Consider the following 11,423-nt stretch of genomic DNA (forward strand, 5'->3'; position numbering starts at 1 on the left):
TACATCACATCAATCTTTGCCAAATGTATGCTTATGCTATTATTTATTCAATTGACTACTCTACATTCTTTGTTCCGTTGTGGTGTTATTAAAATAAATAAACATTTCATCCAACTGTAGTTTATTTAAATGCTTGCATCTCTCTTTAATGACTCTCAACCTTTATGATATTGTAGTTGCAGTAGTTAACAAGCTTGGAAGCATCACTCTTCGGTTTATAGTTGCTACTTCGAAAGCTTAGCACGGGAATTTTTTACAAAGTATTTGGTTATTATTTTGAAATAGCAAAGAAAAAAATAAGGGAGATAATATAGAAAAAAAAATGAAAAAAAAATTGTATTTAGTAATGGTGTAAAAAAACAAGAATGATTATTTGTATGTTGACTTGAGTTAGTTTTGGTTAATTTTTTTGATATGTGACTCGGGTCTCGTTCTTATCGATTTTTAAATTGAATTTTAAAATTATAATAATAATTATTTTTATTTTTAATTTAATCTAGATTTATGGTCAAGTAGATCCAAGCCTTAACTTATATTAAAATTTAAAATTATGATAATAATTATTTTTATTTTTATATTAACTTAGATCAATCAGGAGCAGCTGTGACATAGACCTTACTTTGAATTAATTTCTGAGTTAGAATTTAAAATTATAATAATAATTATTTTTGATATTATATATATTAATATAATAATTTTAGAATTGATAGTTTTTTTAAAAATATTGCATTTGAAAATTAATCCTTTCTGTATCTTCTATTTTTTAAAAGTACATATCTTTTATTTTTTTTAAAAATACAAATTTATTCCAAAATTTTATCAAACGCTACCTTAAGCAGCTTGGCAATTTGGGGGGTATCATTACCCTAAACTGATCCTCTGTGTAGGGGATTAAACGGGATATTAGATTCTTTGCCTTGATTTTGTCAGTACCTCTACTAATCAGATTCTATATCTAATATCTAATTAAGTAAACACGAATCATTGAGGTGCTGTTGAAGGTGCCATGTTGAGCCTCATCATATGATGATATGTTCTGATCAGGTCAAAGCTCAGCGGCTTTGACTGAGCTTGTGAGCAAACTCATTCCGGGATTGAATTTGATTTGATTCAATATCCTCCGATTCAAGATTGAGTAGAGCTCAGTCTGCATAAATCAACCACTGAACTTCTAGTAATGACTGCAACCAGACCAATCGACCAAGAAATCTTTTTAGCGATTGTCAACCACTTTCTACCATGGGGTCAAAAACTACTCGATCAAGTTAAGAAGCTGCTAACTGAAGGCAATTGCGATGGACTATCATAATTCATCTGAATTTACAAAAATCTACTTTCATATTACAAAACTGGAGAAGACCAGTCAAAACTTCCTTGCGAACCCTTAATATCCAAATCCTATAACCAACCATCAAGTACTGTTACTCTGTATATTCGCTGGGAAAAAGAAGGATAAAAAACACTAGTGCAGACGACACCAAAGAGACAACACGCAGTTAAAGCATCCCTTTTTACATGCATGTTTTTCAATACACTATTTATAAAGCATAGATCTTCTCCAGATCAGAGTTGTACTCATCAGGATCTGAAATATTTGTTGAGTGCACTGACCAGGAAAACGACTTGCTTCCACTTGCCCTTTTTATGCGCCTCTGGGAGTCGCGGAAAAATCCAAAATGCTGTCGGAAAACAAAGTAGCACATACTTGCGAGTGTCCCGACAAGAATCGGTGCTCCTGTTAAGGTTATGGTTATAGCCATCCATGAACTTTTCTTTCCTACAACCACAAATGCTATAGATAGAAATGCACCACAAGTGCAAGCACATGCAGCCCACATCAGCTTGTTAACTACAGAGACTACCTGTTTCTGAGCCTGGGTGTCCCAGGCCACCAAAGTGATCTGAACCACGACAACAGCTAAAGATATAAAGAGAGATGTTGCATTTAAGAGGCAGAAAACTTGGAAACCAACACTGTCAGCAATATTAGCTTTCCCTGTTTCAGCTCCATCCTGTATATATTGCCCAGGTAAGTTGAAGATAGCCAAAAAAGCAATCGAGACAAAAAGAACAGCAACAACAGTGACAGAGTTGGTTGTATTCTGGACAGCTTCTCTATGGAGTTTCCTTAGTTCCTTCGCAATGCCAGAAACTCTTCGGTTGGTTTTTTCATTTTGTATAAGTTGTGAATGCACCTCATGCTTGATATCACTAACTGTCCTCTTAAGTTCCATTGCTTCATCCATCTGACCAACATGCCTAGCATGCTTGGCACCAGCCTCTATGAGAGCTTCCTTGATTTCCAAAGCAGATTCTCCATATTGGAGTTTATCCGCCAAATCCATCGCAGTTTCACGCTCATTATTGATGATGTTGACATTAATAGATGTATAGCTCAGCAAAAGGAGTATTATCTGCGAAATAGAGAACACAGTATAAGTATGATGTGGCTGGAAAGAGAAATGACAGGAGAAAACTCCTTGAACAGTAGCACCAATGCCGCCAAAGAAGATCCAGGGAGAAACTAGTAAGCTCATAATCCACCCCATGAATCAACACATCAGATTTGGTCATTACTAATACATTTGAGGTAAGAAATAATGTAGATGAGACAAGAAAAACAAGAATGATGCATTCTCATCTTCAACTAGCAATCGACAGATAAAGTACCTGGGGACGAGATTTCCTTGTGGCTATATGCACTGCCGTGTTACCCTTCTTGTCACGCTCATTTAGTATTGAGTGATCAGCAAGTAATATCTCCTCAACGACAGAAGTGCTCTGACCCTTTACAGCCATGTGGAGTGCAGTTTGGCCTTTCTTATCTTTGATGCAGACAATTCCAGAATCACGGGCTATAAGAACCTTCACTATATCAAGAAGACCATACCTCGCAGCCGTGTGCAGAGCAGTTTTCCCATTTTTACGCACTATCCTCATTGAGCTGACATCAGCATCCAATATGGCATTCACCACATCCAAGTGATTTTTAACAGCAGCTGAATAAAGGGGGCTAGTATTGGAGGAGTCGCATAACTTGCAAAGCTCAGGCCACATAGCCAAAAGTTCCTTCACAATGCCTAAAACCAGTATTCAATACCATAACGAGTTAAGCAACCTGCCATCATCTTATAAGATTACAAAACACTGGCTGTGAGGCACATTCCCAAGGGTAAACATTCAACGTAGCTATCCTACATGACGAAACTCAACCTTCATGAACAAAATCTTCCAAGCCTCAACGATTATGCGAAGCAAATGTGCTATTTGACTATGACCAATTTCAATCGGCAGTGATCTATATAACTTTAAAAAAAAAAGTAATAAAGTTGAATTCTATATAACTTAAAAAAAAGTGAATAAAGTTGAATTGCTACTTTGACTGACCATATAAGAGCTATATTGTGATAACAATTGTTTTTAAAATGATTTTTGTCAAATAATATTTTATTTTAAACAAGATGAAAACACTAAAATGGAACCAAAAAAATTTTAAAATTCAAAATTTTTTAAAATTACTTTTAAAGCGCAAAATCAAGTGGTATCTAAATGAATTTATATTCTGAAGCCCCTCCTCCCTCACACGTGTCTAATCAAGGAAACAAACTATAACCTAGACCTTTCATTTCATAGAAACAACACAATTGTCGTGCGTTTTAAAAAATAAATATCACTTAGCTGTTTGAAATTGAAGCCACAGACCTCCAACCACACATATACAGTGGACATCAGAGAGAATTCAAAAGAAAAAACAAATAAAAGCCATTTAAACAAAGGCAAAAACTTTACAAATCAAAATCTAGAAGAAAACAATATTGCAGCCAACGTAATTTGTGAGCATATCACTGACAAGATGGCAGCAATTAAGCATACAACTAGAGCAAGTAAAAGAAAACATACCCAAGTGACCCTTCTTAGCAGCAAGATGGAAAGCGTCCAAGTCAGACTTCGACCTGATCTTAACAGTTTCAAGATCACACCGCTTTATCAAATAACTAAAAATCTCTTCCAAATTATTATCAGCGGCTATATACAAAGCAGTCTCTCCTGCATCAGTCTGCAAGGACATTAGATCGGAAACATCGGATGGGTGATCCCCCACTATCTGTCTCAAAGAATCAAGGTCGCCTGATCGGACGGCTGTGAAGAATGCCTGGTGGGCTATGAAGCGTAGTGATGACTTTGATGGCTCCATCATCATCATGACAACAACAACAATATCAATATCAACTCAAGTTGATATACATAACATATGGGTTTGTTTATTCAACAGGGAGGGGAAAATACAAGCAGCGATGAAGCAACGAGTGTGAAGCTGTCATTTGATTCTCTTTCTAAAAAGTTATCTTTTTGAGGTTTCTTTTCTTAGAGAGAGAGAGAGAGAGAGCGAGTGGGAGAGGACAAGGTGTAAATGATAGTTTTTCAGTGGTGGAGGGTGACCTTCTTCTGAGTAGGGTCACGCATTTCTGACTTTTTTGTTTGGAAATAATTGAGGGAATTATTTTTTCGTCCTTGTATTCTAAATATTCAATGATTGAGTCCTTTTAGTCTTAAAAAAATATAAATTAGTCCCTTGACTCGTTGATATTTGGCTTTTTAATACATTTGTTGTTTTTTTTCTCAATTCTAAATGTACTCCTTCCCAATTTTTAGTCCTTATCATTGTTCATCAATATTGTAAAAGGGTTTTGATTTTTTTTTCTTTGTATCAAGTTGCAATTCCTCTTTTAATTTTTGGTATCATTGTGCCACAAAAACGGTTATATATTTATTTGATTTATATCACCAATAGAATTGCTATTTTTTATAAAATAAACTAGAGGAATGGATTAATTAAAGACTAAAAAGACTCCGAAAATTTATATATACTGCATGGGTTAATGGTATCGGATACAAATAACAAATGTAAATTATGCGCGATTAGTTTTTAATTTATTTATAGAATATTTCAAATACACCTTTTAATTTATTTATAAAATATTGATAGAATATCTGAAGGTAAAACTCGCAATAATGGAATATAATACTCTGACGACTTTCGATCTTTTTATTACCATAATAGTTTTAAAATTAAAAATCCACTTGATCTAAAATAAAATCACGGGGCATGCCTAGAGAACGATACACAAAATATTAAAATTAATATGACCTAAATATAATATTGCATTGAAATTTAGAAATCGATCGAAATAAAAAATGAAGAAGAATAAAGTAAGATAATGGACGATCAACCTTCGGATTTATTTTTTCTAACTGTGTGTATGAATATTAATTAATTTGTCATAAATTCTCAATTCTTACTTCGAAGCTTAATTAATTCTTCCCACGATATAATGCACCATGAAGAGAGGTAATATTCTGAAAAAAAGAATGGAGGGTGGTCATTTTTTGTTTAATTTGATTTTTATAAAAAATAATAATTAAATTTATTTTTTTAAAAAATCAAAACTGGTTCAAACCAACCGGTTTAGATTTGATGCTATTTGATTTTTTGAACAAAAACTTATTCAAATCGATTTGACTTAGTTTTTCTGATTTAACTCTATTTTTCTGTTTGGATTCGGTTCGGTTTTTTCAGTTTTAGGTTTATAAAACTAAAACCGAACTTAATCTATTTGTTTTTTCAAAATTCTAATAAGTTTAATATGTTTTTTTCACGATTTAGTTTTTCTAATTATATTTTAGTTTTTTAGTTTAATTTTTTATTTTTATTTTTAATGATCGTGCATGCATGGTAATTGGCGTGTTAAGCTTTTTAAATAATTAATTAGAAACATACTTTAAATAAGAAAAGAGAATCAACCTTGCAGAAATCAATCACTGGATCGATGAGGAGCTTCGAGGAAGACTTGCTATTTTTGCAAATTAATTTAATTTTTTTTGGGGTGTGGGAAGGCTTGCTATTCCTGCCTTCTCATTGTAGCAAATACATTATTATTTTTTTGGTGTCTTAACAGTGGTAAATGATAAGATATCACGGAGCTAGCTTTCAATAAATCAATTCCTTTCAGATTGGATCTAATTAGGTCACCCATGATAGATTTGATGATGCATTGGAAGAAATTATTTTCTTTAAACCTAGTTTAAGATCCTCAAAACATTATTGTATCAAAAAATTTAAATATTTTCATAATTAACTTCTTCTTAAAACTTAAAATTCACTATTATAGTTGCTGCAAATAAAATAGCACCGGATTTTGGGATGTGTCTCTTCGTTTTGACCATGACACAAATGTATAACGCATAAGCTCCTTTTTTGGAAAAAACGTCCGAATAAAGATTGTAGTGGAATTGGAGAATTTAGAAGGTTATATATATAATATTAGCAGATCATGACACAATATAATAATGAAATTATAAAAACTAATTAAAAAATTAGAATAATCATATAAAAAAGCAAATACAACATACTATAAAATTCAGTTTTTAATAAATTAAATGTTAAATAATAAAATTTAAAAATATATATAAAAATTTAAAAAGAAATAAAAAACAAAGGAAAAACAATATTATAATGAATAGTTTTTTGTGAGGTGGTGCACAATAAAAACACCATATTTTTTAGATTTTTATTAATTTTTTATTTAATCAAATAATTATTTATGCCAATGATAAAACTAAAAAAATATAATAAAAATAAAAATTTAGATTAACCGCATTAATATGCTAACCCATCAACTACAAACATATAATTGAGATAGCTCTGTAAAATTAGTCATGTTGTATAGCTTGATCCACGAAATTAGCAGGTTTCATTTGCAAACAAAACTACCTTGCGAGGTGAGATCAACCATTTTCTACTTAAAATGCCGAGGGATGATTTAAAAGAAAATACAATGAAATAAAGATACAAAAAAAAAATAAACACTAGTATAAAAAATAAGGATTAAATTTGACATGAAAAAAATTAAAATTAAATGATGAGGGATAGAGTTGAAACAAGATTTGAGATAAAACTTAAATGAAATCTAATAATTAGAGATGAAATTGAAGAAAAAAATAATAATTTTTTTTTTTTAAAATAAATAGTAATTAAAAAAATAAAAATTAAATTGAATATGAAATATTAATGGTAGGACACTCCCATGTTTTTTTATTAATATTTTATATATGTGAAAGATCAAATTGCCTATAAGTTATCTTGATTATATATATAAAAAAAAAGAAAAAAACCCTTCAGAATGAAGCTTTATTTTTGTTGCTTTCTAAAAGTTAATATTTTTTTTATGACTAATTAAGTCATTTAACTATTATAATAATGAAAGTCTTAAGTCAAAACTTATCTCTAATCAACTTGTCAATAATTAATAAATCTTTATAAAAATACTAAATTATCCTTTATTTGTTAAGTTTGTGGATGTTTTTATATAGAGCAAAAGTAGAGAAATTCTTGTTCATTTAGTTTCTAAGTAATAAACGGTAGCTTGCTCTTGATAAAAACAACAAACAAAATAAAAAATAAAAAATAACAAGCTTACATACAAATGTGAAGAGGGTAAAACGTAATTAAAGTCTACTTGGTACATGATTGAATTGATTTTTAAAAGGACACAAACCTGATTATAAATGATATACAAATGTGTATCTACAATGTCCAAAATTTTCCACCGTGATTATCATGTTTCTTTATAAAGAAAAAGAAAATGAAGAAGACGGCGACGGCGACGGCGACTTGCAAGTGAATTGCAGGGATGACTGCATGAAAATGTCGATTAAAGAGTTTTAGTCTATTTCTCAAGTTCAAGATCAAGGAAAGTATTTTTTTTTTAATGCATTAAATCAATGTAAAGACAAACTCTTAAAATCACTCTGAGAGAGACTTGGTCTCGATTGAAGAATAAATGGTAAAAGGATATCCTTACTAATGATATCAAGTTCTTTGCCTCCTACTTAATAATGAAAAGGAAAGGAGACTTGGGAGAGGTCTGCCCAAATCTTGAGCCGCATGCTTCGTAGGTACATTGCAAATGTAGAAGGAAGCTCGTTTTTAAGAGAGTGTTTGTCTATGTTCTTCAGTCTGTGTTTTGTTTAAAACACATATAATAATGTTTGGTAACCAATTGAAATGCTATAAAACAAAAGCAGGTGCTATCTATTTTTTACAGTTGCAACATGCTCAACTGTTTAATGAACAGTGCACATCCCTTAATAGTTGTACTGTTCAAGCGAATAATATAAGTAAATTTTAATTTATTTACCTTGTTCACTTAACAGTGGTTTTTTTAAATTAGTTAATAGTTTTTTTTAATTATAACAATTAATTAATTTTACTTGTACTGTTCACATAAATATGAATAGTAATTTTTATTTCTTTAAAAAAATTAGTTTAAGATGAATTAAATTTATTTGTACTGTAATCTTAATTTTATTTCTGATAATATTTTATTTAATTTTATTGTACACTTAAAAAATCATGAAAACTGTAATTCTTGTCAGATGAATTTTGTATGTAATAGAATTGTAAATAGTTTAATGAAATAAAAAAAAAATTATATGAAGCATGATTTATTTCATGATGAAATAACAATAGTTAAATCTACAATATTTAAATTAAAAACCATAAATATTAATATATATTTTTTAAATTATTTTATAACTTTAATTTCATAAGCATTCTTAACCAAACACATTAAATTACTTTTTGTTTAACCTCAATTTCAACCACAGTTTTAACCAAACATATATTTTTTTAAATCAACCTCAACTAAAAATACTTTTTATAAAATAATTTTTTTAAAATTACAATCACAACAACTACCATAACACCAAACACATTATAAAACCGCATTCTCAAAATTAGTGTCATTATGGTTATTTTCCATCTATGATCTATGAACTTTATGCACCATCGTAAAACTTATAAAAAAAAAAAAAAAAAAGGAAATTGCTTCCTCTGTTTCGAAGTTGTTCTCTCCATATTAGTTCTCCATCCATAGACATTAAAAATGAAGAAAACGAAGAATTAATCATACATTATTTTATCCCAAGAACTCTCATAACGCATCGCTTTAACTGTTGATTCAAAGAGAGTTGCGACATACATCATTCAAGAACTAGAATTCTATTTAAGCTTGCTATTCACGAGGAATGTGATTTGCCTTCGTCTATTTTCTTCTATATTTTTAACAGATACAAAGACCAAATAGAATGGTAAAAAAAAAAAAAACCAAGAAGAAGAAGATGAAAAGAAACAGCACTGGCTATTAGTTACCAATCACAATTGACTCCAAGTCCCAATTATAAATGAACTTTCTGAAACAAGTTTCAGTGAAACTCTCTATTCATTATGGTTATTGTAAGCTATCACATAAATCTACATAAGTTCCGGTGACATTCATCTAGCATCACGAGTATTGAGGCAAGATGTCGAAAATGGATTCAAATCCATCCATGCTCAGACATCATAGATCGATCACAGCACAACTATGCTTCCCCTGAGTTTGAGCATAGCTTTATTCAACTTTTCTTTCAATATATGCTGTAGCAAAAAGAATTTACAACACCATTAGTATGAGCAGGTTTGTCCAGATTTCTCAAAGGCAAGTCAATATTGACATATAGAAAGAGAGATCAAGAACTAACCCTCTCAAGCATGTCCTCCAAATCTGTCTCCATAAATCTTTCTTGGTAGATGGTTTTTGCTCACCACAATCATCACTCGGAACTTGTTGTAAATTTTGTCAACTAATCGAAAAAACGCACCCCTCCAGGAATCCTTGAAATATAGCGTGCTAGAAACTCCTACGAATCCAGTCATAAAACCCACTCCCATACCGCCATAAAACCAAAGAATTTCGAACTCATCTTCTGGTCTTCCCTCATCAGGAGGCAGTGCCACTTCTTGACAGTCGTCTAGTGGAAACCCGCAAAGTCCACTGTTCCCAGCGTAGATGGATTTGTCATCTAAAGTTTGGAGCTGATTTCCTGATGGAATGCGTCCAGATAACTTGTTGAATGACAAGTTCAAGGCACTTAGGAAATTCAATTGAGAAAGGCTTGTAGGAATTAAGCCAGAAAGTTCATTCCTAGACAAATCAAGCGATTGCAACTGTCTCAAATCTCCAATCTTCCAAGGAATTTGCCCCTTAAAATTGTTTCTAGATAAATTCAGGTTTTGTAGCCCCAACAGATTCATAAGCTGATTTGGAATCTCTCCAACAAACCTGTTTCTTGAAAGATCAATGGAAAAGAGAAACGGAAGTGTCTTGGTGTATTTCAGCTGCATTCCCTTCATATAAACCAAAACATTCTCCTCATATACCACAGACTGAAACCCATAAATATCATCAAATATGGTAGGACCATATGGCCATTGTTCTTCCTTTGAGAACAAATTTGCAATCATTCCAGTAAAATTGTGAAAACAGGAGGGAATAGTTCCGGTCATCTCATTGTGTGCCAAGCTCAAAATGCGAAGAGAAGTGAGGTGGCAAAGTTCCTGAGGAATCTCACCTTGAAACCTATTGGAATGAACATCAAGCACTGACAATGAAGATAGCCCTTCACCTATCGATGGAGGAATCGTACCATTTAGCACATTGTCACTGAGATCAAGAATGTGCAAGTGCTTTAGCTTCTCTAACGACGCAGGTACTTTTCCCTGCAAACTATTGTTTCGCAGGTGGAAAGATCGAAGTTGCTGTAGAGAACCCAGAGAACTTGGAATATGATCATCCAGAATGTTACTAGACAGATCCATCACGCGTAGATGCTGCAACTTGCTCCAGCAATTAGGAATTCCTCCTGAAAACTGATTTTCTGAGAGATCAAGAAATCGCAATCCCCCCATCTTGCATAAAGAAACTGGGACGTTCCCATTTAAGGAATTGTTGGATAGATGCAACAGGGTCAATCGTGGCATCATGTTGCCAATATCTTGGGGGATTTGGCCTCGAAGAAACTTGTTGGAGACGTCTAATTCAATCACATCTGAAGGAAAAGGAGTTAGAGGACCCTCGAACTTGTTGGAATACAAGTATATGAATCTGGAAGAAGCATCGAAAGATTTTCTCAGCTTCGGCAAGTTTTTTCCAATTTGATTTAGAGACAAGTCCAATAATACAATAGTGGAGGAAATGCTTTCAAACCAATCCGGAATTCTATCCGAAATGCTAGTGTTGGACATCTCTAATATTGAAAGATTTTTCTGTGTTTGGAGCCATAGTGGAAATTGGGGTCCAACTTTGCAAGAAAACAATGCAAGCTCTCGAATTTGGAAAGGAGGTACCCAAGTGGGACGAAGATCAAGAACTAGTGAGTTACGGTACAAATACAAGGTAGTCAAGGAGGCGAGCTTTGAAAAGTGACGTTCAGAAACCATGCCACTCAATGAATTATTATGGATATTCAAAAACTCAAGATTGAAAAGCTGTCCAACGCTTTCCGGAACACTACCATTCAGGTAATTATGGGAGAGGTCTAAT

At 32.2% G+C, this 11,423-nt stretch overlaps 2 protein-coding genes across 2 annotated transcripts in view; both read right to left on the bottom strand.

The window, feature by feature from the left end:
- Positions 1 to 1,262: 1,262 nt before the first annotated feature.
- On the bottom strand, positions 1,263 to 4,432 carry LOC105123761 (ankyrin repeat-containing protein At2g01680-like). Its single transcript, XM_011023477.1, has 3 exons — positions 3,901 to 4,432; positions 2,671 to 3,080; positions 1,263 to 2,414 (listed from the first exon to the last, which is right to left on the bottom strand). Exons 1-3 carry the CDS (start codon positions 4,202 to 4,204, stop codon positions 1,539 to 1,541), a joined length of 1,590 nt encoding a protein of 529 aa, XP_011021779.1. The 5' UTR covers positions 4,205 to 4,432; the 3' UTR covers positions 1,263 to 1,538.
- Positions 4,433 to 9,183: 4,751 nt separating this feature from the next.
- The window catches only part of LOC105123832 (probable LRR receptor-like serine/threonine-protein kinase At1g34110), a 2,964-nt gene continuing 724 nt past the window's right edge, over positions 9,184 to 11,423 (bottom strand). The window contains exons 2-3 of the mRNA XM_011023572.1: positions 9,583 to 11,418; positions 9,184 to 9,478 (exon numbers count right to left, since the gene is read on the bottom strand). Coding sequence (XP_011021874.1) covers positions 9,587 to 11,418 — 1,832 coding nt within the window. The 3' untranslated portion in view covers positions 9,184 to 9,478; positions 9,583 to 9,586. The remainder of the gene's footprint in view (positions 9,479 to 9,582; positions 11,419 to 11,423) is intronic.

Source organism: Populus euphratica, unplaced genomic scaffold (assembly GCF_000495115.2).
Source record: "Populus euphratica unplaced genomic scaffold, PopEup_1.0 scaffold9.1, whole genome shotgun sequence".
Taxonomy (NCBI): Eukaryota; Viridiplantae; Streptophyta; class Magnoliopsida; order Malpighiales; family Salicaceae; genus Populus; species Populus euphratica.

Coding starts and splice junctions, on each gene's coding strand:
- LOC105123761 (XM_011023477.1), bottom strand. CDS start 4,204: ATGATGATGATGGAGCCATCAAAGTCATCACTACGCTTCATAGCCCAC. Junction 3,081..3,900: donor TGCTAAGAAGGGTCACTTGG/GTATGTTTTCTT, acceptor TACTGGTTTTAG/GCATTGTGAAGGAACTTTTG. Junction 2,415..2,670: donor CAAGGAAATCTCGTCCCCAG/GTACTTTATCTG, acceptor TCTATTTCGCAG/ATAATACTCCTTTTGCTGAG.